The sequence below is a fragment of the Eulemur rufifrons genome, chromosome 20 (assembly GCF_041146395.1).
Source record: "Eulemur rufifrons isolate Redbay chromosome 20, OSU_ERuf_1, whole genome shotgun sequence".
Classification (NCBI taxonomy): Eukaryota; Metazoa; Chordata; class Mammalia; order Primates; family Lemuridae; genus Eulemur; species Eulemur rufifrons.
This window is the reverse complement of record NC_091002.1, coordinates 7,257,544-7,283,832: the sequence shown is the minus strand read 5'-3', so window position 1 is coordinate 7,283,832 and position 26,289 is coordinate 7,257,544. Positions and strand designations below refer to the sequence as shown.

Below are 26,289 nucleotides of genomic sequence, written 5' to 3'. Positions count from 1 at the left end.
TTTAGACTCTTATGGTAATAATTTGATAGTTTAAGAGAATGGCTGAAATGAGCTCAAAAGAATCAGTAATATTGCCCTACATCCTCTGAATTCTTTACTCTCTTCCCATCCTCGTATCTTTTAGTACTTCAACCAAAAAACTGAAAAAGAGATAAAATATTGGTAACTACCTCATTAACGATGCTGCGGCAACATGTCGCACTCTGGGGTCTTCATCCCCAAGCAGATAGATGACAACGTTATTGAGCACTCGTTCTTGCAGTTTTAAAAGCTTTAAAGAAAAGGATAATAAAAATGAACATAATCTCTGTATTTGACTAAATTTTAAGTAAGATTTTTTTCGAAAGCTGGTGAGAAAGAACTCAATTTAAGACTTAAATCTTAAATTCAAACCACACAATCACAACTTTCATGATATAAATGTGAAATATGCACATCTAAGACACCATGAATGCGTTCAGAGAAGTTTCACACTGCGATGAAAGCCCTGCTTCAGTTCCTCGAAGGTGGGATGCTTACCCCTGTGTAATGATGAGCCCCTCTGTGCAAGTTTTCTGCTTTTGCCTCCAAAAAGCTCACCAGCCTAACAAAAGAACACATTTCACAATGAAATCACATACTTACTCAACACACACTTACTGCTGACCTGCTGGCCTCCGCAAGCCAGAACCCTGAAGGAGGCTTGCTCTAGAGTGGGCTCACCCAAGCACCCTAGAAGGCTCTCAGGCAGCACTTACTCAAGACAACAGAAGAGACTAATGGCTTCAAATAAATGAATTTACATTCCCCTCACAATTACAGACTCAGTAAGATAGTACACAGTAAATTGCTTTTCTTCAAAACAAAAACCTACTATTTCAAAAGACTCTAGGTGAGTCACAGAATTAGTCCCAACACCTACCACAGAAGGGGGTAAGCAGAGCCCCCTTCCCGCTGCCCGGCACTTACCCACCCAACTCAGTGGCCCTATCTGTGGGTGGAGGTGAGAACAATCCCTGATTTGCAGAGATGTTCTAAGAATAAAACAAAATAAATAAGCCACAGGGTCTTGCTATCAATGGTAGCTTAAAAAAAAATGGATAAAAGAAATTTCCTTCTAAAAAGAAGTGCTGAAAAGAAACATCTCCAAGCAAAACTTACTCTTAGAAAATGAAAGCTACAACACATCAAGTTATTTTTTAACTGCAACTAAATTCAAACCAGCTGTCTTACCTAAGTTCAGTATAATGATGAGTACATTCTTTTTAAACAAGCAGAATTCACATAAGCTACATTTTTTTAAAAAGTTTAAGACAAAGGTGAAAAAATTCTAAGCTGTTTTATTCTCACCTTCCAGAACACTTAAACAACTAAGACAAAGAAAAAAATCCACTCTTCTGCCTATATTTTAAAATTCCAAGCATAGAACAAAGTTCAGCAAACAGCCACTGGGAAGGAGAAAATCACTACCATTTACCTAAACCACTCAATTTCTGATGGATAGGATACTTGAAACCATCATCAATTCCACCAACTGACCCTAGGACTTTCAATTCTTAGTTCGAACTTCTGAGCTGTAGTGCTTTAAACCTAATGAACTTGATGCACTTACCTGAAGTCAATCTCTGCAAGAGTTTCCAAAAGCTCTGTCCTCACCAGCCAGTAGGAACTATTCCTCAGGGTCAGCATGTCGATGATCAGCTGTAATCCTAATTCGCTGTAGCTGCTGCTGCAGAGACTCATGACACAATGCTGCAAAACAAGGTCCAGGGAAAGAAGGTAGCGGCGTCAGCCTCACTCAGAGTAGCTGCATCTTGACGGTTTTAAGACTTCACTCTTATACACACACTTGTTTGGTGTTTTTTTAACTGCAATGGGGATGCTGTACTTTTTCCACATCTCTCAGAAATATTTATGGTATATACTTTATCTCAGGAAATACAAGTTTAACTGTAAATGTGTCCCTTTCACATAACTTTGTTTCTTTCTTCCTCCTATTTCTGCCTACATTATGGCCAATTTCATGAACATTTATCAGTGGTAAGGAGAGAGTCCTGCAACACAGCTCTACCACCACTTTTAAAACAAATCTCAGACCCAGAGCAAGAACAAGGGACCCATACCAAGGACCACCCCGTGGATGTCACTGTATACTTCAATGTAGAAGGGAACAGGACAAGTCTGTACTGCTGTACTCCCCTTTCCTGCAGCCACACACGTGGCTGACACACGCTGAGCCCAGCCTGCAACGTGACTGAGCTAATAGCACACTTCCTTCTGCTCAAGACATGACTGAAACTTGTAGAACTCTGGAACTAGAGAAAAATTAGTTAGGCCATGGTATTTTAAAAAGGGGAGGTACCCCACAAATTTGACAATTGCAGAGTTTTTTGTTTGTTTTCATTTTTACTGCTTAATTTTTACTGTTGTTGACTGGCCAGTTGTGATCTATTTGCCAGCTGATAAATAAAGTTCAACACACTCTCACTTAAAAGAATTGAGGCTATTCCACTTGGTACAAAAATAGAGGTTGATTATATATCCCTAAGGCTCACTTTAACTCTTAACATTCTATGGGCCTAATACAATATTTTTTTCCCAACAGATATTATACATAATGATAGCAAGGTGTATTTCTAAATATACCCTTTAGGAAAAGGTATATTTCAAACAAATATTAAGAGAATTAAACTTAAAAGTTTATTAAGCTTTCATTTATTGGCAATGTTTTCTTTCTAAAGCTGAGTGATGGATACATAGATGTTTATTATTACGTACAACTTTAGAATGTGTGGAAATATTTCACGTTAAGCTCCAAATTTAATTGTAACAATGGTAAAATGTCCACTAATTGAAGGAATAGTTTCTGCAAAAGATCATGCTCACCCTCACAGCTGTACAAGCCAACTTGCAAGTAACAGAGGATTCATCTTTCAAAGTTTTCTGCAACAAAGGAATGCAGTCCGCCAGAGAAAATGTATTTCCTAACCGGAAGAATAAGCAAACAGACATCTTCATGTAAACTTAAAACTTTGGAATGATACCTTGAAAAGACATCACTGATAAACTGGTCATTACCTGTTAGAGTTCTAATGGTGCCCATCCAGTCTCCCACGTGGAAGCGGGATCTGCTGAGGATGGCGCAGATGAGGGTCCCACAGAGGATGGCAGTGGCTCCTCGGACCTGTGGGTCTCCATGATCGATGTAGTTCAGGATGTCTGAGACATACTGCTCCTCTGTGGGGACAAATTGTCCAGCCACTGTATAATTCCCTACCATCAGCTTTCCAACTCAAAAGCTTAATTCTCGGGAAAGGGAAAAAGAGGTGGGGAGGACCCAAATCTACAAAGGACTTGGCTATGATAACTGTTTGAAGTTTAAGGATTCTAATTCATCATATTGCTAATATCGCCTCAATATAACATATTTTCTGGATTATAATTCCAGGTTGTCAGATAATAATCAAAATTCCAAGATTTCATTTCAAAAAACAGATTAGAAAAACTCAAACCACTATACACTTACCTAACGTAAACTCAAAAGCACAAGATTGCCCTCTCCCTCAAAGAAAGATTAGGCAGGTGGATAATTCCCATGCCATAACAAAGGGGCTGCAAGCAGGAACGGGTCCACCGTCTGTCTCAGCCACTCTGAGGCCCCACTCATCTCTGAGTGTGAGCACCTGGCCTGGCAGACAGCGACGTACAGCAATTCTGAATGTGCACCATTTGTGCTTTAGGGATAAATCCAATATGTATGGAAACTGGCTCATACATTCCCAGATTCCTATTTTTCCTTTGTGTGTTTCATGTAAGGGGAGTCTATTTATGTGTTTTAAAGAAGAGCTATAACACAGGTCAAATCTCACAAATTAACTTAAAACACTTATGGCTCTAAAACTAAAATAGTCAAGACTGAAATAGTGTTTACAATAATGATTGAATCTAAGGAAAAATATGTGATCTTTTAACATACCGGGGTATTCCATGGTGTCAAGAGGTACTTTATACAGTTTGCTGAAGAAAGATTCTGGATGAAGAGCCACAGCTGCCCCAATACAGCTGAGTGCCAGGGCCTTCACACTGACCCTCACATCCCTGTCTGGAACCAGCACTGGAAAAAAAACCACCCAGGCCACTTTCAGCCTTGAAGCAGCAGACATTAGTTTTCAAACAAACAAAACCCAACAAACTACCAGCTCCATCATTTTCTCCCTTCCCCTCTCAGTCAGTGAAATCCAAACTCACTCCATACTCTATTCCCACTGCTATAACACGAGGCAAAAAGTGGCCACCAAGTTGACCTCCAAAACCTAGAGTTACTCCCTTCAACTCTACACCCGCCTTCCATACTTACCATTCTTTTCCCCCGTTAGCAAAAATGAGGCAGATAAAAGACGGACACAATACACAAGAGGCACAGAATCGTCATCAGCAGGCTGTCCTATGTCACCTTTGATGCGGCAAGGCTAGAACAGAAAAACTGACACTCATCATCAAAGAACCAGGGGACAATTATGCTGCATGCTGGGCACATGGAGATGCCTGTCTTTGCCCATTCTCGAGCCTGACCTCACAGAGACCATGGCCGAGCAGAAACAATCAGGCAGAAGCAATATGACACAGGGTCACAGGGCTGTGGCAGGGGACGAGCTCAGCACCTAGGGAGGCCATGCTAGATAGATATGAAGGCAGCCGAGACCAGGCATTCAGGAAAGGCGACTCTGGGAAGCAGAGCATGAGCTGTCTTCTACAGGACAAGCAAAAACTATTCAGGTGAAGGAAAGAGCCCGGGGAAGCCCAAAGGTAAGAGGGAGTAGGGGATCTGGAAGGAACTGCTGAAGGATGCAATTCTGACTGACAGGACTAACTATGAATGAAACACTATTCCTTATCCTGGAGGAATTTTACATGAACTAGGAAGATAGCACACTTTCATGCAAAAGGATAAATAATATAAAGAGAGACTTTTAAAACAGTTCAATGGAATAAAAATAAGAAATGTTGCAAGGTCATGCACAACCATCAAATGAATGGTCCAAGAAAACCAAGCACGGCAGCATTCAGTACAGAACAGATCTGGGGAGGACTCTCAAAGGAGGCAGGACTCAGGCAATTCTTAAGGATGTGAGTAGTACCTGGAGAGGCAGAAAAGAGCAGGCCTAAGAAGAGGTCAGTATCCACAGAGGAAATAAAAAAGTCAGAGACAGAAAAGCAGTAAGCAAAGCAGTCGGCAGCCAGGGTGATTTTAAAACCATTCATGAGCTCAGAAACGCTGAGATGTCTCATGCCTATATCCCTCACCTTGTTTTCTTGATCACCTAGTTCAGCAGCTTCATCTCTTGACACAAATTTATCTATACTGCTGTCAGAAGGCTGCCTGCTGTGACCCATGTTTTTCAATAAATGTGCTTGTTGAAGGGCTTCAAAAATAAAGAAATTGAGATTAAGTGACAAGTTTCCAATTAAAACACAAATACACATATTACGCAAAGATAACTCAAAGTTTTAGATCAAGAAAAAATATGATCGGCTGGACATGGTAGCTCACACCTGTGATTTTAGCACTCTGGGAGGCCGAGACAGGAGGATCACTTGAGGCCAGGAATACAAGACCAGCCTGAGCAAGTGCGAGACACTGTCTCTACAAAAAATAGAAAAATTTGCCAGGTGTGGTGGTGTACACCTGTAGTCCCAGCTGCTTGGGAGGCTGTAGCAGGAGGATTGCTTGAGCCCAGGAGTTTGAGGTTGCAGTGAGCTGTGATGATGCCACTGCACTCTAGCCCAGGCAACAGAGTGAGACTCTGTCTCCAAAAATAAAAAAAAGTATGATCATCCCTCAGTTGGTCATTTTCATCCACTATTTACAACTTAGAAAACAAGGGTATAAAAAGATATTTCTTCTTGAAAGCAAAGATAAAATTAAGATGTCCAGGATTGAAAATGAGACCATTTTGTAGTGCATCACCTGAAGTCAACATACCGATTGAAGTGTTTCTGAAAGCATCAGAGGCCTCATCAGGAAGAATACTGGCAGTTTCCTCATCTTCATCCTGGGGCTGTCCGATCTGCACGCCCAAATACTGGCTGTCAGCACCATCTAACACCTGAATGGTTCAAGGGGGCTTGTGAGAATTCTGAAATGTGATCACCAAAGGACAAACTCTCCAACATGGAAAAGTAAAGACAAAAACCACAAATACCACGGAGCATATTTTACATACAAAACACAAAGGTCACTTACTCAAATGCACATAAATGCATGTGCAGAAATTACCAAGAGCTTACTGATCACACACCATTACTACATTATGAAAGGCTTTTATAGCTCTAAAAGTTCCAAAGCGATTGCAATCTGGAAATTTTTCCTTTTTGACATAAAAAGAAAAAACTCAAACAAAAATCCTTGTCTTCACAGATGAGGACAAAACTTTTAGACAAAAACTTCACAATTTAATTGGTTATCTCCTAAACTGCTAAGACTGAATCCACTAAATTCTGGGCATAGTGCTTCATATGTTTAGCCATAAGCTTGGGTCAGAATTCCATGTCACAAAATGTTACACTTGAATGTTTCAATCCAGTTTTGAGTGTAATTTACCTAAAAAACTGAGTGATGGACTCTCAAACCACTAACACATTATTGAAATATTATTTTATTAAGTTGATTAATTACTATACTATTAAGCAAAACACTTAATAGTATAAATTTTTTAAACTAAAATTGGAGTGTAAAAGCAATTCCACTTCTGGGTACATACTCAAAAAAATCAAAAGCAGAGTCTCCAAGAGATATTTGTATGCCCATGTTCGCATTATGCATAGCATTATTCACAATTGCTAAAATGTGGAAGCAATCCACATGTCCATTTATAGATGAATGGATAAGCCAACGTGGTACACATCCATACAATATAATGTTATTTGGCCTTAAAATCTTGACACATGCTACAACATAGATGAACCTTGGGGACATTATGCTAAGTGAAATAAGCCATTCACAAAAGGATAAATACTGTAATGATCCCATATATATGAGGTACCTAGAATGTTCAAATTGGGAGAGACAGAAAGTAGAATGGTGGCTTCCAGGGGCTGCAAGAAGGGAATGGGGAGTTAGTGTTTACTAGGAACAGAGTTTCAGTTTGGGAAGATGAGAAGAGTTACAGAGATGGATGGTAGTGATGGTTGTATAACATTATTTAAATGTATTTAAAACACTAAACTGTACACTTAAAAATGGTTAAGAAGGTAAATTTTATGTTATTTTATGTATATTACCACAATTTTAAAAACTGAAAAATAAAACTCAGTATACACTTGTACCAAACTTTTTAATTAGATTATCCTTGAGTGTTTCTTGCCCACTAATTCAGAGATCAAAGGTACTTATATCCATGCTGTTATAAAATGGGACATGTTGTAAAAGTTTTGAAAAGTCAGGTGTTAAAAATAATACCCAGCATAAATTTTATTAATTACATTTCATTATGACCACAAATTTGTTAATGATAGGCTCCTTAAGGATTTTTTCAAAATAATCATTTAGCCAGGGCCCAGTAAGGCCTTAAACAACATAAAATGCACTCAAGTTTAGGACAGTTCATATAATCAACTAATCTGATTTTTGACCTCCAGGTTCAACACAAAAGACTGTTTCCCTTAGAGAAGGTACCACATAAGGTCAAGCTCCCTGGGCCTCAAGGAAGAGCTCAGAAAGCTGCCAGGCCCCTCTGCAGAAGACTGGGGTGCCCCTCAGCCCACTTACAATTTCAGAACTGTCTGAAGGGGTCACAGCTGAATCGGGCCCTTCGGTGGTGGTCTGGGAGCTGTCGCTGATGGGCGAGGAGGCCTGGGTCCCATCATTGAGGTCCATGGCAGGGTCAGATGGGACAGCGCTGACCTGGCTGGAGCTGTGGCTCAAGATGTCTTCCTCATCCCCATCTGTGGCAGCACTCGTCAAGTCACAGCTGGTCAGATCCACCGAGTCTGCCTGCAGCGTGTGCTGTGACCGCGGCTGCTCAGTGATGATGTCGTGACCAGCTGACCCCGGAGTGGAGACCCCTGAAGAAGCAGCCAGCTCTCCTCCGATCTCATCTTTCACAGAGGCTAAAAACACAGAAACACTCATTTATCAAATGGCCAGAGAAAACATTAAATAGGTAATCAAAGGTTTGCAAAGGAACAAAAAGTTATTGTCATCAAATGTTTTAGCTGCAAAACATCCTGAAATACAGTGAAAATATGAACTAGTAAATATAAACTAGTAAAGGCAAGACAATAATGCATCCTTCAAACATTACTCAAATTGCCTTTTACTATAGTACTCAAGAAAATAAGAATAATCAGCAGGTATTTTTTAAATACTATGAATATCTCCACATTTTGTGTTTCACCACAAAAACTGAAGTTCAAGTTCTTAACCAACGGCTCCAGCCTTAGCTGGAGCAACATGTAATGACGTTTGTAATTCAGAGGCAGCCTGGTCAGGGGCACCAGGCTGGGCGTCCCTGATGCCTGGGTCCTCCAAGCAAACAGCAGTCAAAAATGACTGTAAATTCATCTATTTATAAGTGGGCTTGCCTTCCTCCAAGCCCTCTTCAAGATCTCTCATCCAGTCCCATTCTCTTATAGGATAAATTTATGCCATATTTTCCTAGTTCAGTTTTTAAATTCCCATCTAAAAACAAAACCACTACATAAAAAGCACAACAAAAAGATCCACCCCAAGATGCAAGCAGTTGTCACTCCTGGGGGCAGTTAGGTTGCTGAGCACTTGGGCTGTATGCTACTCCAGATAGCTATAATTTATTGTGCGTTAACTTTTTAATTTTTGTAATCAGGAAAAAAAGCCTATGTTTATTTTATAAAATAAATGAATAAATATTAATAAATGTCACTGCAATTATTCAGATTTTCATTCCCAAATATTTTAACTTTATTTTCAGTTATCTAAAAATACTCTTTTGGATAGGATACAACCAAAACTGCCCTTATTTAATCCAGTTATTAGTGCCTTAAGTTAATCATATTTTATAAAGTACACAAAGAATTTAATTAGAAAACCATTTGTAAATAAAGGTAGATTCTTTTAAGTTAATTATCCAAAGGCAATTTTTCAACCCATTTCCCCCAGCATGATCCATTTGATGCAGGAGACATCTCTACCAGCCATCCCCTCCCCAAAAAGCTTTATGCTCAGGGAGCATAAACCTAACTTTAAAACAGTCTAAACCAAAGAAAATGCATATGAAGCAAACACATAGACAAGCACGTTTCAAAGCAACCATTATAAAAGAAGCCCCCATTATCCACCACATGAGCTAGCTGGTTCCATGGCTGCCCCAGGAGTGTGGTCCTCGGGCACAGGGGAGGAGCAGAAGGGCGGACAGTAGGTAAGGGAAGCTCTGCCTACCAACCAGAACTACCTGCAAACGCAGAGCTGCTGGCGTCTGACCTCGATTCAGAATCATCTTCCAACGCTGCTTCTTCGCTTAGGAGCACTCTGCCTAGTAAATAATGCAGCAATATTCCTTTAAAGTCTACTAAAAATAAGCCCTTTAAAAATTCAATAAATGTACATTCTAAACTGAAAATCATAAGCATATTTAATTTACTCTCATATAGTTTCATCATATATAACCATTTTTATACCTCAAGAGTGTTGAACACATAGAATATAGAGATATTGAGAATACTATTAAAATCAACAAACCCAATAGGGGAAAAAAGGTAAAAGCAATGATTCTCAAACTACACCACAAAGTATTTTAACAATTAATAAATAGTTATTGATTTGAATTATTATTAAACAGTTTATATTACTATTTAACCTTAAAAATGGTAAGTTATGACCAAAAGATTCAATTCTATTGGCTGACCCTTGGAATAGTCAAGTCATATCTTTAAAGGCACATAAGAATTAACATGTAAAACCTTTATATCTAAAAGTCACTTTCATATTATTATCTTTCAATTTTCTAGACTCTATGGTTAACAATCAGAACTCAAGCACAATATGATCTAGAGGATGAAGTAATATTACTTTTGTAAAGTTCTAAAAATATATTTTATACTTAATGTTCAAAATTGTATTAGCAAAAAAGAAACCAAAAGTCTTAATATGATTTAACTGGACTGATTAAATCATTATGACTACATTACGTACAAATGTCATTAAATGACACTATCTAAATTATTGGAAATTTAAAATTTTATTGCTCTCCAAAGAACTGGTCAGAAGTGTGATAACTTCCATAAACTTACAGTGATGGGACGTCAAAAGTGGAAAAAAAATTAGTAAACGAAATCCAGAATCTAGATGAAATTAACATAGCAACTTAAAAAAATCAAAATGATGAATTCAGATCTTAATAACAGCAGTCTCTATCCTCCAAATCAGTGGTGTGCAAGTATGTTCCACAGAGCCCTCTGCAGAGTAATTTCCTCAAAGGTATAAGAGCAGGGCTGCTACCAGAAGAGAGACTCCAGGCCACCCCACCACCTTTACCCTAATCCTACATCCAACACAAATCAACTTTCAACTAGCTTATACATTGGCAGACTTGAAAAAAAACGATTCTCCAACTACAACAAAAAAGTTTGAAAACCACCACTTGAAATGGGGCAGGGACAGAAGACACTGAAAAAAAATAAAAAAGAGACAGGACATATCCCAAACAACGCATCTCAACAACATGAATCAGTCATCATCTTCACTGTCACTGGAAAAAGTGACTAAGAAACAAACAAGTATCAGAGTAACTTAGTCACATGTCCAAAAATGTGTCCTAATTCAAGAATATAAAGATTAACTTTTGTTAGACCTTTTGGCTTTTAAACAATCTCAATTTTTCACTAATATCTCAAACTTGATTAAGTATCCCACACTATGATGGCGCAAATATTATTGATTCCAAGTTCTAGGAAATGTTTACTTCATTTAGTGAAGGCTAGAATGTAACTCCTGTTAGGATCCCATTCAATATCACAAATACTACTAAGTGTCAGGCTCTTAAACACTCAAGCATTACTCCTTTAAGATTTCAAAGCAGAAAATGGTAGCAATTCTTTCCTATGCAAATCCACACTGGAAAGGAAAATAATTGGTGTTGCAAAGTGATAATGTGTTACCAAAACTAGCAGATTTTATCAGAAACTTTCTGATTTAATAAAAATAAATTGTATCAGAATACTTTGATATATACAAAGTTAAATATGGCTGAAAAATGATTAACAGGTCCAAATGAAAATAACTGATCCAACAAAAGAAGCTATTTAATAATATTTCTAATACTGAATAAAATTCACTGGGAAGGTAAGTTAGTTACCTTTATAAAATATAACACTACATTCCCTAAAGCAGGTGCCTATTTCTATAAGTAAAGTTTTATTGGAAGGCAGCCAGCCAGTAACCCACATACAGTCTATGGCTGCTTTCCTGCCACAAGGCAGAGCTAAACTGTTGCAAAACAGACCCTACAGCCCATAAGGATAAAAGGTTTACTCTGTGGGCCTTTACAGAAAAATATTACTGACCCCTGACCTAAAGCATTAGAAACTTATGACAAAGCAATTCTGATACAAAAGCAATTTTTAAAAGCCACCCTATAGAACTACTCAGGCTGTTTTATCAGATTCCAGCAACATTTACACATATAAAGCACTCACTGAGAAGAGATATAGACAGAGTCCAACGCATTATGGAAATATAGAAAAGCGGTGAGATTCAACACAAGACTCTGATTTCTGAAATAATCACCTTTTTGTTTTCTTGAAAGAACAGGGCTGCATGAGGAACCCCCTCCAGCTGTAAATCACAGAAAGCGACAGATGAAGAAAGGTAACAATCTGCTAAAATCTAGAAGAAATCCGAAAATCTGCAAAAAGCTTGATTCAACTTTAAAACTAGGGAAAATGTAAACATAATTCCACAGCAAATGCTTAAACAACATGATTCAAGGCTTCGATTCCAATATGAAAATTATATTAACATTCAAATATATAGTTCTAAAGAATTTCACCTAAAAAGTCAAAAGGACTAAAATAAATTGCATTTAAAAAGTTAAATTAAAAATATTAGAAATCTCAGGTTATTTGGTTAACTAATAATCAAGTATAAATTTTATTAGAAATGAATATTTTCACTAATTAGTTATAAGGCATGCATTCCATAGAGAAAGGGATTCTTCAATGCAAAGGACAGTGAACAAGGCATAGTAACATTTCCTGCTCATGACTGAGGCAAACATTTGTGTTCCTATGAGGCAGCAATTAATTAGACTTCTAGTCAAATTCTCTTAGTTTGTGGAAGCTATGAGGTCACAATCAGCAAAAGCTTATTAAAAGCCTCCAAATGTCAGACCCAGATCCAGAGGCTGGAATTCAGGGACTCCCACCTATTCCTACTCTCAAGAGCAACTCGCACATCAAAGAAGGCCCCTGCACTCACTGCTTGCTCCAGGGCAGCCACCAACGTTAGAATTAGGGCCCAACCCCCAAGAGCATCAAGAAGAGCCAACTGGGTAGTGGTGGTGGGTAGGAGAGATTTTCTAAAGTCAGGGCAGGAAGCAATTCTCAGATCCTTCCAAAGACTTGAAGATGCTGGATGCTGTCTGGCAAGTAAACATAAGGATCCTGGAGCTACTTTCCCCTGTGTGTTCAGGCTGCCAAGTTGGAGACAGAGAGTCAGGAGGCTGGGCTTTAAATGTGTGGCCTCGTTTTGTCACCTAGACTTTTTTTTTTTTTTTTTGAGACAGAGTCTCACTCTCTTGCCCAAACTAGAGTGCCATGGCATCAGCCTAGCTCACAGCAACCCTCAAACTCCTGGGCTCAAGCAATCCTCCTGCCTCAGCCTCCCAAGTAACTGGGACTACAGGCATACTCCACCATGCCCGGCTAATTTTTTCCATATATATTTTTAGTTGTCCAGCTAATTTCTTTCTATTTTTTTAGTAAAGACGGGGTCTCGCTCTTGCTCAGGCTGGTCTCTAACTCCTGAGCACAAATGATCCACCTGCCTTGGCCTCCCAGAGTGCTAGGATTACAATGAGCCACCGCGCCTGGCCACCACCTAGACTTTTTGAACTTTAGTTCTCCTATCTGGCAAATAAAGGTGCTAGCTAAATTAGAGGTTCTGGCAAGGAATTAAGATGTAGATTGCTCAGCACAGCACAGGGCCCATAATTCAATAGAGGGCACCGAGTATTAGTGCACAGTTCATGACAAGAGGACCTTGCTGATAACTTACTTATAAGTTCCACAATACTGCCACTACGACTTCGGCCACTAGACTCATCTTTAGCCGCAGTGAGCTGCCCAAGGCCGCCTGGAGTGGTCAGGCCTTGCAGGAGCTCCGGTGGGGGAGTTCTGAAGAGCTGCTGCAGGAGTTCCAGGGCTCCAGTCACGACGTTGTGGTCTTGGTGCTGTGTGTGATGCAAGGTCAGTTCATAAACCTAGAAACAGAGAAGCATGGGTGTTCTGGTCAGAGTTTTTAAAATTTGTCCTAGGTTTCATGTCTTTTGGTTTTTAATAGGACTTTATTGAGAAAGTTTGTACCTTAATTTCTCCCCCTAAAATTTCCTCTATCACTTCTACCAGTATGATCATTAGCTTCCATGTTATTTTGTAAATTCTTATGTTTTTCATTGTTATATTAATTCCTTAAAAATAAATAAAGCACTTCCAGTAGAGCAGTAGTGTGCTAATTAAGATCTCCACTTCCTGAAACTAGTGACTAGTAAAGGGAAACTAAAGCCCAACATACACTGAGTGAGGAGTCAGTTGGACACACATTTAAAAATCAAAAAATACTGTTAACAGTGCTACTGAGAGTTGCCAAAAATTGTAAACGTATTAGGTTATTATCTATTTATTTATTTAGAAAGTGAGGGGGAGTGAGGTTCAATTTCCTTTTTTTTCCCCGAGACAAAGTCTCACTTTGTCATCCTGGGTAGAGTGTTGATGCACCATCATAGCTCACTGCAACCTCAAACTCCTGGGCTCAAGCGATCCTCCTGCCTCAGCCTCCCGAGTATCTGGGACTACAGGCGCCCGCCACCAGTCCTGGCTAATTTTTCTATTTTTAGTACAGATGGAGTCTTGTTCTTGCTCATGCTGGTCTCGAACTCCTGAGCTCAGGCAATCCTCTTGCCTCAGCTTCCCAGAGTGCCAGCCTATTATGCTAAATTTTATTAGTGTTTTTAATATAATATTACATTATATGAACATAATGAATTTATTCTTTTTTTCCTTAAGTAGAGTTGCCATATAAAATATAGGGCACTCAGTTAAATTTGAATTTCAGATAAATAATTTTATAGTATAAGTATGTCCTATGCAACTTGGAATATACTTATATGACAAAATTACTCATTATTTATCTGAAATTCAAATTTCACTGGCATCCTGTATTTTTATTTCCTAAGTTTGCCAACCCTACCTTTAATACATAAAATACATGTTTCTTCTCTAAAAATCAACAGTGTAGAAGAATACAAAACAAAAAGGCTCACTTTTAGCTCTTCTGATGGTAATCTCTATAACTCTAAATCACAGGTCAGCAAACCACAGTCCACAGTTCAAATCTGGCCTGCATCTGTTTTTGTACATAAAGTTTCAATCAGGACCAGGCGTGCTGGCCACGCCTGTAATCCCAGCACTTCTGGAGGCCAAGGCAGGAGGATCACTTAAGGCCAGAAGTTCACGGGCAACATAGTGAGACCCCATCGCTACAACAAGTAAGAAAAATTAGCCAGGTGTGGTAGTGCAAGCCTTTATTTCTAGCTACTTGGGAGGCTGAGGCAGTGGGATTGCTTGAGCCCAAAAGTTTGAGGCTGCAGTCAGCTATGATGACACCACTGCACTCCAGCCCAGGCAACAGAGCGAGACTCTTGTCTCAAAAAAGCTTCATCAGAACATGGCCACATTTATGGACTGTGTGTAGCTGCTTTCAGGCTATAATGGTAGTGCTGAGTAGTTGCGATAGAGATAGTATGGCCTACAAAGCTTAAAATATTTATTAACTGGACTTCTACGGAAAACATCTGTGGATCCCTACTCTAGGTAATCAGCTTATACCTTGATTTCTTAAGCCATCCATTTTGAACAAGAATCTGATTCCTCACGATGTAATGAGGAAACCAGCACTCACATTTCCTTGACCCCACCTGCCCCTACTAAACTCTGTTAGCAACAAGCACTGCTTTCACATTGTCAAGATTCACATTTACATGCTACTATGTAAACTATTTAAATCTTATGCTCTCTGCCTAGCTGAGTCTAAAAACTTAATTAAAAATAAATAGTATGTACGTTCTCATGTGTACATATTATTTACTGCAAAGCCTATTAATGTGACTAGATTCAAAAAGAAGTCTTTCATTATTATCGTATGTTGCTTGTAAGGGAATGTCCCAATGTTAATAGTCAAATGGATTCTCTTATTATGATCTATTACTTCCTTAAAATTATTCTACATTTTATTTTGCTTCATAATTGGATCACAAATTTCTTTCATAAATCTTGCTGGTTTCCCTAATGTTACTACTTGCCTTTTTGCCTCCTTGTTGGCAATAGATGCAATACATATGCCTTTCCTTTTTCCCAGCTTCTTAATCATAATATTTGTTGCAGGGAATTCTTCTTGGAGCGCCTAATCTGAATTGCACACTAAGTAACAATCATCTTAGAACTGCTTTTATCACGTTCCTGGGTTAGATGCTTTGTTTCTTAGATTTCAGGGCTTCCTCTATTTTTCAATTTATTTCACATGTTGTTGGAATAAATCTTCACATAACTTTTTTTCAAAAAGCATACATGAAAGGAAAACTGAGTTCTTGCTTATCTAAAAGTATCTATATTTTGCTCACACTTGCTTAAGAGTTTGGCCAGGCCTAGGATTCTATTAAATTCTTATTAAATACAGTTACCCAAACTACATTAGCGAAATTAAATTTCTCAGAGTAATTTCACTCAGGACAGTCATTAGTCAAAAGAAGATGGAGTGAGATATATTTTAGAGGTAATCACATCTAGCTTGCTAGTTCAAAAAGGTATCATATCATTTAATTGATTTGGAGAAAAGAAACTATTAAGAAAATCAGCAATTAATTAAGCATCACATCCACACCCCTTCCCCTGTCCTCCCAGGATCACTGCAATCCCAGTTTAACACAGTCTCCAATTTCTCTCTGACCTTGACTATCACCAGCACTCCTACTAACCCATGAGGAAGTCAGGAGGCCTCTCCAGGACCCACCAAGATGGTGTGCATACTCTCATCCTTTCACTCCCTGGACTTGGCAAAGATCACAGTTTCTATCTATAAAACTCCCTTCTTCTCCCAACTCCCTGGGTCTGGTCAGATCCTACTCACCCGTAAGCGTCATCAACACTGAATTTTCTTGGGGGCCTCCCTGCCCTCTGTAAGGCAGAGGCCCCACATGTGTTTCCCCACCTTGCCACGTATTTTTTTTTTTTTTTTTTTTTTTTGAGACAGAGTCTCACTCTGTTGCCCAGGCTAGAGTGAGTGCCATGGCGTCAGCCTAGCTCACAGCAACCTCAAACTCCTGAGCTCAAGCGATCCTCTGTCTCAGCCTCCCGAGTAGCTGGGACTACAGGCATGCGTCACCATGCCCGGCTAATTTTTTCTATATATATTTTTAGCTGTCCATATAATTTCTTTCTATTTTTAGTAGAGATGGGGTCTTGCTCTTGCTCAGGCTGGTCTCGAACTCCTGAGCTCAAACGATCCGCCCACCTCGGCCTCCCAGAGTGCTGGGATTACAGGCGTGAGCCACCGTGCCCGGCCCTTGCCACGTATTTAGTAATTGTTTCTCCCACTAGACCAATGTTCTCCCAATTTTTTGATTAAGCAGTTTTTTAAAGCACCAGTAAAAAAATTCTTATCATGTAGTCTCAATACTTTTTAAATGTTTATTTTAAAATATTATACTTATTTTAAAATATTATATTAACATAAGGTCTACTGAACTCAGATATAATTTACATTACAAAATATACACTAAATCTGACAAGCCTCTTGCTCCAATTACTGATTTACAGGAAATAAACAGAACAGGAAAAAGTGTTAATTTAAACAATGGAGATGTAAGCAATAAATCAGACCACAAAGAAACTTATAAGACAAATGGACTCCTCCACAAATGAACTCTAAGGGGAAAAAAATTGGGATGGAAGCGGAAACGGTTGATCAAAGAGACTTACAATCCTTATCAACCAATTTTATTTGGACGCTGGTTCCAAAACAGCAGAGAGAAAGTTGTGGATGAGTGGGTATTTGATGTTTAGGAAACGTTAAGTTTTTTAAGTCTGACAATGGTATTGTCATGAAGCTTAAAAAAAATAAAATAGAGGTCAGGTATGGTGGCTCATGTCTGTACTCCTAGCACTGGGGGAAGCCAAGGCGGGATGATTGCTTGAGCTCAGGAGTTCAAGCTCAGCCAGAGCAAGAATGAGACCCTGTTTCCACTAAAAATAGAAAAATTAGCTGCGCATGGTGGCACTCATCTATAGTCCCAGCTACTCGAGAAGCTGAGGCAAGAGGATCACTTGAACCCAGGAGTTGGAGGTTGCAGTGAGCTACAAAGATGCCACTGAACTCTACCCAGGGTGACAGAGTGAGACTCTGTCTCAAAAAAAAAAAAAAAAAAAAGTAGAAACTTCATGTATAGAGATACATACTGAAATACAGGTGAAATAAGAGAATAATTGGGATTTGCTTTAAAATAAGCCAAAAGGCGAGGCTCAGTGGCTCACACCTGCAATCCCAGTGCTCCAGAAGGCCAAGGCAGGAGGATCACTTGAAGCCAGGAGTTCAAGATCAGCCTAGGCAACACAGTGAGACCCTGCCTCTACAAAAAATTTTTAAAAGTAGCCAGGCGTAATGACACATACCTGTAGTCCTAGCTACTCAGGAGGTTAAGACAGGAGGATTGCTTGAACTCAGGAGTTTGAGGCTGCAGTGAGATATGATCAGGCCACTGCACTCTGACCTGGGCAACACAGCAAGACCCTGTCTCTAAAAAAACTTTTTAAATAAAAATAATACAAAAGAGAAGTGAGTGGGATTATAAATGAAACATGACTGGCCATGAGTTGTTATGTATAGAATTCTCCTTATTGAAAAGTAAAAAAAAAATAGGCTGGGCACAGTGGCTCATGCCTGTAATCCTGGCATGCTGGGAGGCCAAGGCAGGAGGATCACTGGAGCTCAGGAGTTTGAGCAAAAGTGAGACCCCATCTTTACTAAAAATAGAAAAATTAGCCAGGTGTTATGGTACACACCTGTTGTCCCAGCTACTCGGGAGGCTGAGGCAGGAGGATCATTTGAGCCCAGGAGTTTGAGGTTGCAATGAGCACTGATGTATGAATGACGCTGCCACAGCACTCTACCCAGGGCAACCGAGTGAGACTCTGTCTCAAAAAAAAAAAAAAAAGGTAAAAAAACAAGGTAAGGTAAAGACAAAATAAACTATATTTTAATGTATTTATTAGCACAGTGGCACAATTTTTACTCACTAAAACATTCAGTAATGATTTTTTTGTGGGGGCAATATAATTAAATGTCATATCATATACACTGTCATTGCATGTACTCTGTAATGCAAATGAAGGGCAGCTGGTCAGAATAGAATTGTTGGCCAACATTTCCTTAGAGTCCACTTCTGCTCAGTTGTGTATCATTAACCAGCACTGACAGGGCCTTAACATGTGCAAGGAAGGATTCTAAACACTTACAAATACTACCTAGCTTAATGCTTAAATTATTAGCATTATCTTCAATTTATGATTCTATGCAAGAATCATTTAAGCCACTTAAAATTTTATACCCTACAAAATTTAGCTAAATGACACAACCTATAAATCCAGTTGACTCAAATACCTATAAATCAGGAAGCAAACCCTGAATCAAGGGACCCCCCATAGACCATGTCCCCACCTCCTCAGATGAGCATATCACACTAGCATGACCAATTCACTAGGCCACAGTTTCCAGGGGGCAGAGACCACATTGGAAATGCTCACCGTGGTATTCCCAGCACCTATCACAGTGCCTAGCACATCATGGGTGCTCATCAATGTTTCCTGAGTGGATGAACACACACCATGATCCTTGGTTTTAGAAACTGAGTAGCAGCGGTCTATGTGCCAGGCAGGGGTCTAAGGGGCTTGGGTAACACCCACAGCACCTTTGGAGACATCACCTGCATTTGACCTGTGGTGACACTGACATACAGAGGTCACGCAGCTAGAGGTCAATACCTAGGGTTGGAACCCAGCAATCCAACTCCACAGTCCACACTCTTGATCCTTGGTTCTCCCACTGCTCTTCCACATTAATTGGTTCTTTGAATGTTAGTATTCACGTGTAAGCACTATAGGAAACCCTGCAGCTCCTACCTGAACAAGCTGCTCTGCAGAGGGAGAGACTTCCATCTCTTTCCGTGTCACCCCAAAACTGCCTTTGAGGCTGGTGTCCTTGACCTGCTGCTGCAGCAAGGGCACCAAATACCTCAGTGTGAGCAACACGCCCAGGATCAGGAGGGTGGAGTGTTCATCTTCAACAGGAACTAGCAAACCTATAAAGACAGAAGCAAGATCCCTTAACATCTAATTTGCTGCTTGGAGATTCGTGGCTTAATTGTTAAAAAGAAGAGATTCTAAGGGATAGAGATGGCACAAACATTACTGTGGAAGAATATACCATATGGTCCGAATCCACACCCTGAGCTTAGCAAGGCCCTCTGCAGTGAGTTCTACTGCGTGTGAAAGTTAGGCAGTCATTTCATATCAAACATCCACATACTAACTCTAGCACTTGCAAGTGTTGATTTCCAGTTACCTAAACTACAGGAGAAATTGTCAACTGACCTACAGGGACCTGAGGCGCAGTCTCAAGCTCAAGCCTCGAGGACTCATTGTAGTCAGAGCCAACACAGACAAGGGCCAGGCCCAGGAAGGCAGGTGGGGTGTCCACTGGCCCACACCCACTGCCCATCCACATGTCCTTGGGCACAGCTGCATTTGTGCCATCACGAGGCCCACGCAGGCTCACAGCAGCCCCAACACAGTTCACATTCACCAGTCAGCCAGGGCCAATTGACCTGGTCCAGATGGCTGGAGGATCATCTGATCTTAAAGATTTCCAAAGGTCTATCTTGACCTCCACCTCTCCTACACATCCACCTTACCTAAAAGCACATTTAGTAGCCAGCTATAAAAATACTGTGTCCTTCTTGAGTGCTGGCAGATGCTCACTGCTGACCCAGCTGCTGTCCGCCGAATAGTAGGGGAACTGGACTTCAGATTCACTATGAAAGCCTTTAATAAAACCTGTGGAAGCAAAATTCCAGGAGATAAAAAACAAAGCTCCTATGAAGCTTATCATGTATTTCATAAAACTTAATTTGAATCAGAAGTTCCAAACTCTTAACAGTGTATAAATTATAAACAGTTTGAGGCTTTTCGTACAGCTGAAAGTAAGCACCCCAAATTTGAGATATTTGAAAGCAGCTTATAAATGCAGTCTATTTACTTATTCGTAACCTTCACTTATGGACCTACTCAGCATCTATCTCCTCTATGAGGGTGTAGGCCTCAACTTCTAGATACAGTGTACTCACTATGTTTGGGGAAACAGTAATATGACACTATGTAAAGACAGAAAAAAAAAAAAAAAAAAAAAATCAACAAATAATGAAGTAAAGGAGAAAAGAGTATTAGCTAACTATAGTAATGTCCCAGCCTCAGAAATAAGGTGTAAAAGTGCTGCTCGTGTCACCAAGCATCAGAACTAGAACGTCTCCCACTGACAACATCTGCAACTTAACTGGATATGACAGCATGCCACTCAAGTGTTCTCCTAAAAAATTAGAGATTAAGACTTTCTCGGCCGGGCGCGGTGGCTCACGCCTGTAATCCTAGCACTCTGGGAGGCCGAGGTGGGCGGATCGTTTGAGCTCAGGAGTTCGAGACCAGCCTAAGCAAGAGCGAGACCCCATCTCTACTAAAAATAGAAAGAAATTATATGGACAGCTAAAAATATATATAGAAAAAATTAGCCGGGCATGGTGGCGCATGCCTGTAGTCCCAGCTACTCAGGAGGCTGAGACAGGAGGATCGCTTGAGCTCAGGAGTTTGAGGTTGCTGTGAGTTAGGCTAATGCCATGGCACTCACTCTAGCCGGGGCAACAGAGTGAGACTCTGTCTCAAAAAAAAAAAAAAAAAAGACTTTCTCATTGGACATCCAGAATAATCCAAAGAAAAAGGTACTATAATTTTAATGATGGCCAGTGAAGTCTTAATAAAGGGGGATGGGGGGGAAGGGATGGGTGCATACCTACATGATGAGTGCAATGAGCACTGTCTAGGGAATGGACACACTTGAAGCTCAGACTCGGGGGGATGGGGGACATGGGCAATATATATAACCTGAACTTTTGTACCCCCATAATGAGCTGAAATAAAAAAAAAAAAAAAAAAGACGTGGAAAAAAATATCCAAAGAATGAAAAGTGGTGACCACCTAGCCACATTAGTTTAGTGACTACATTACTTAAGAATATCCATTTCCCAGGCCGGGCGCGGTGGCTCATGCCTGTAATCCTAGAACTCTGGGAGGCCGAGGCGGGTGAATCATTTGAGCTCAGGAGTTTGAGACCAGCCAGAGCAAAAGCAAGACCTCATCTTTACTAAAAAATAGAAATTATCTGAACAACTAAAAATATATACAAAAAATTAGCTGGGCATGGTGTCACATGCCTGTAGTCCCAGCAACTCAGGAGGCTGAGGCAGTAGGATTGCTATCCATTTCCCATTATTAAACTATGCTCTGAGCCATAATTTGATTCCTATCATTGTCGAATGTTCACTGAGCAATTAGTATGAGTCAGGGACTCTGCTAGGGCTATGCCTAGGCAAATGACATCTGATTTATAAATAAGTTTCTCCTTAAGAGTATGGTTAACATAAACTGGTTCTTAGAGGCTTATCAACTCTCAGTGAATTTACAGAATAGACCTCTGGACCCTGTGAGCCAGAGGACTAGAGCCTGGCGAAAGGACTTCCCCAATGACAAGTAGCCTCCAGTTTCTCCCTGAGACACCACCTGGAGAATCCAGTCAATTTATCTCCAACAACCATTTTTAGCTACAAGAAAAGATATTAGCATTTTAAAGAATTTCTTTGATTGGCTCAGGGTGGTAGCTCACACCTATAATCCCAGCACTTTAGGAGACCAAGGCAGGAGTGCCCAGGAGTTTGAGATTGTAGTGAACTATGATTCATGCCACTGCACTTCAGCCTAGGTGACAGAGTGAGACCTGTCTCTAAAGAGTAACACAAAACCAACACAAACTCCTTTGACTGAAAACACACACGCACATCATTAAAAAAGTACATTAAGAATCATTCCAGGCCGGGCGCGGTGGCTCACGCCTGTAATCCTAGCACTCTGGGAGGCCGAGGTGGGCGGATCGTTTGAGCTCAGGAGTTCGAGACCAGCCTGAGCAAGAGCGAGACCCCATCTCTACTAAAAATAGAAAGAAATTATATGGACAGCTAAAAATATATATAGAAAAAATTAGCCGGGCATAGTGGCGCATGCCTGTAGTCCCAGCTACTCGGGAGGCTGAGACAGCAGGATCCCTTGAGCTCAGGAGTTTGAGGTTGCTGTGAGGTAGGCTGACGCCACGGCACTCACTCTAGCCTGGGCAAGAGAGTGAGACTCTGTCTCAAAAAAAAAAAAAAAAAGGAAAAAAAAGGAAGAATCATTCCATATTAGTACAAACTTCTAAGCTCAATGAGAGCTAATACGCATTATTATAAAGAATCAGCCCATGGTGAACTTAAGTACAGGTGGTCCCGGGGTTACAGATGAGATATGTTCCTGAGAATGTCTTTAGGTCAGATTTGTATGTAATTTGGAAACCTGATGAACAGCTCGTATGTGGTTCAATAATAATTATACTTAATAATAGCAATACTATAATGGCTCATATGTGGTAACAATACAGTGAAATACTGTACTGATAATAACCCCCTGTACTGTAATAATCAGTTACAGAAACTATTGTGCTCTTTTTTTTAATTCAAATAAACAACATGAAAACAAACTCATACAAAAAGTTTAGATAGGAGATAGAAGAAATTTCAAAAAAGAAAATTAAAGATTAACACTCACTTAATGTTGCATTAATGCTAGGCTAATAGGAAAGTTACTTATTTTGATCTTCTAACCAAATAGTAATCTTTCTGTTTCAATAATTAGTCCACTACGCTGATTAGTAATAACTCAACACTATTCAAAGGTGTGAGAAGACATAAATGGCCAAAGAATAATAAGCAAAAAAGAGAAAATTATTAACTTTAGGAAAACAAAAAGTTGTACGAAGAAATATAATCATAGAAATGTAATACATAACCAGTCATTACTATTTACTTAGGCAAAATAACATACACTGAATACTGATAGAACTATAGTAAAAAGACGGGAGAAGGATTAGAGCTAAATTCATCTCTTCTATAATAAAAAATGTCTGAAATTGAAAAAACCCCAAAAATAGCAGTATAAGCATGTTATTTAGAAATGTGAAGGTAAATACCAGAAGAGACACTAAGAGTTATGTTTGCTTCTGAGAAACAAGAATTAAGGAGAAGTAGGAAAGGAACCACTATCTTTGTTTACAACCTTTTTGGTGCTATTGAATTTCACCAAAAATACATTTTAATAAACATAAATTCAAATTATGGGGTAGAGGGGTAGAGGAATTGATTTTTTAAACGCCAAAGGTTTAGGAAGGAAGTAATTAGTGTCCACTATGTATAAAAAATACATTAGCATCTTCATATTCAAATGGTGATCTAAATCATGGATCACCACAGAAATGATGAGAAGAACTAAGACTACAAAAATACTGTCTATCATCTGCCTCGTCTTTAAACCCTGACAGCCAGAGACACTGCAGAGTATGCTGCCTTCAATAGACCCCCATGAGCAGACTGGTGCACTGGGGCTGTGGAGCTCTAACGTTCTCTCACCATTCAGGAGCACCTGCCCCCATTCCAAAGAGCTGGTAATAAAAATAACAGCAGAGGCTGGGCATGATGGTCCATGCCTATAATCCCAGCACTTTGGCAGGCTGAGGCAGGAGGATCGCTTGAGGCCAGGAGTTCAAGATCTGCCTGAGCAACACAGCAAGACCCCATCTTGACAAAAAATAGAAAAATTAGCTGGGGCCGGGCGCGGTGGCTCACGCCTGTAATCCTAGCACTCTGGGAGGCCGAGGCGGGTGGATTGCTCAAGGTCAGGAGTTCGAGACCAGCCTGAGCGAGACCCCGTCTCTACTAAAAATAGAAAGACATTATATGGACAACTAAAAATCTATATAGAAAAAATTAGCCGGGCATAGTGGCGCATGCCTGTAGTCCCAGCTACTCGGGAGGCTGAGGCAGTAGGATCGCTTAAGCCGAGGAGTCTGAGGTTGCTGTGAGCTAAGCTGACGCCACGGCACTCACTCTAGCCTTGGCAACAAAGTGAGACGCTGTCTCAACAAAAAAAAAAAAAAAAAAAAAAGAAAAATTAGCTGGGCATGGTGGCGTAGGCCTATAGTCCCAGATACTCAGGAGGCTGAGGCAGGAGGATCGCTTTAGCCTGGGAGTTGGAGGCTGTAGTGAGCTATGACACCACTGCACTCCAGCCTGGGTAACAGAGCAAGACCTTGTCTCAAAATAAATAAATAAATAAGTAACAGCAGCAGCTGCTGCCATGTACTAAGCACAATGATTTAGTTATTACACTAAATTCTTTGGATTCATCATCTCCCTTCACCATTTCAAAATCCAATGAAATTGGTTTTAAATCTCCTTAGTATTTACAAGAAAACTTTGAAACTCAGAGAAAAAAATGTAAGAGAGACTAAATAGTTTATCCAAGGTCATAAAGCTAATAGAAGTAGCAGCTAACATCTAAGCACTTCCTGCGGGTTGCTATGCTACATTATTAATATGCATTCATTTATTTGGCTCTCAGAATAGCCCCACGTATCATTAATGTCCCATTTTTCAGAATACGAAGGATATAAGCTTAGAGTTGTTGGGTAAAGAGGACAGAGTTCTAATCCACATTCAACTGATTTCCAAAAAGAGTACTCTACCCACTGTACAACACTACCTCAGGCTACTCGGGTCTAACACAGGCCTAACCCACAAGAAAGGAGAAGGCCAAGAATCCTGTAATCTGCAAATCATGAGACAGAGTCACAATTTCTGGACACTGTAAATAAAACACTAAAATGAATTTGAAGGTAGCAAAACAGGCAGCCATGTGGCCCTGGTGGCTGTGAGATGTTCATACCCACAGGGCTGCATCACTGAGCTTTCTCCGATCTGCAAACCTCATAGGGTCGGAACTTAACCCCTCAAGGTTAAGTGGTCAATCTAGTACACCAAAACCAGTCTGCTCTGGAAAGGTGCCTTTGGAATTTGCATAGATAAACCACCTCCCTATTCAACTCTTCACCCCACAGTAAGAAAGCAAAAGTGAAAAGAAGCTCTTAGGGTGCCTCAAAATAACACAAATGATGGCAGTCTAAATTATGACACACAACATAACCCAAGAAGTACTCTCAAATGACCGACCAAAAGTCATAACTCTGAACAAGACTCATTCCCGGCATCATTCGAATGTTTGTGATTTGAGGCAACAATCATACCTTAATTTCATTGTCATTTGCAAAATTGCCAAAAGAAGCCATAATTTTGGGAACAGCTGCAGCCAAGGTCTCCTGGACTGATTCCTCAGGTCTCTTGCTTGTTCGAGTCAGGCACGGCAGGAGGTTCACCAGGTATGGCCTGTGTACACAAAAGGAACATTAGTCATTCTTCCAAGTCTCCTTAAGGAGAAATATAAGCAATTCGTTCCATGTCAGGGAAAAACAGTTTTATATGCAAAATAGTCCTTAATGGACACTGGACAAAGCTCAGCTATTAATAAAAGGAGGACAAAATGCGAATGAAGTTCAAGTGTTGGAAGGCATGTCCTTCATTTCTCTTATGATCCCAGAGGACTCTAAAAAGCTGGGTTTAAAAAGCTGTTTGCAGTAAATTATAATAGTTATTTAAATGCTCATTTTTTAATTGGAAAATAATATTTAATACAAGAAAACACCAATTTGAAAGACAAAAGTTAAGAAATGAGAATAAAGCTTTCTTTTAAAAGGAGCATGATATAACAAACAGAAAAAAGCAAGCAAACTAAATGAGGCCTTAGAGATAAGACTTGGTCCCCTGA

At 39.9% G+C, this 26,289-nt stretch overlaps 1 protein-coding gene across 1 annotated transcript in view; it reads right to left on the bottom strand.

The window, feature by feature from the left end:
- HTT (huntingtin) overlaps positions 1 to 26,289 on the bottom strand; it is a 152,674-nt gene that overhangs the window by 94,069 nt on the left and 32,316 nt on the right. Inside the window, exons 6-21 of the mRNA XM_069496156.1 lie at positions 25,712 to 25,850; positions 20,193 to 20,334; positions 19,402 to 19,580; positions 13,229 to 13,433; positions 11,741 to 11,788; positions 9,408 to 9,488; positions 7,748 to 8,088; positions 5,963 to 6,086; positions 5,284 to 5,402; positions 4,337 to 4,448; positions 3,956 to 4,093; positions 3,058 to 3,216; positions 2,866 to 2,963; positions 1,592 to 1,731; positions 520 to 583; positions 171 to 271 (exon numbers count right to left, since the gene is read on the bottom strand). Of these exons, the coding sequence (XP_069352257.1) occupies positions 171 to 271; positions 520 to 583; positions 1,592 to 1,731; positions 2,866 to 2,963; positions 3,058 to 3,216; positions 3,956 to 4,093; positions 4,337 to 4,448; positions 5,284 to 5,402; positions 5,963 to 6,086; positions 7,748 to 8,088; positions 9,408 to 9,488; positions 11,741 to 11,788; positions 13,229 to 13,433; positions 19,402 to 19,580; positions 20,193 to 20,334; positions 25,712 to 25,850 (2,190 nt within the window). The remainder of the gene's footprint in view (positions 1 to 170; positions 272 to 519; positions 584 to 1,591; positions 1,732 to 2,865; positions 2,964 to 3,057; positions 3,217 to 3,955; positions 4,094 to 4,336; positions 4,449 to 5,283; positions 5,403 to 5,962; positions 6,087 to 7,747; positions 8,089 to 9,407; positions 9,489 to 11,740; positions 11,789 to 13,228; positions 13,434 to 19,401; positions 19,581 to 20,192; positions 20,335 to 25,711; positions 25,851 to 26,289) is intronic.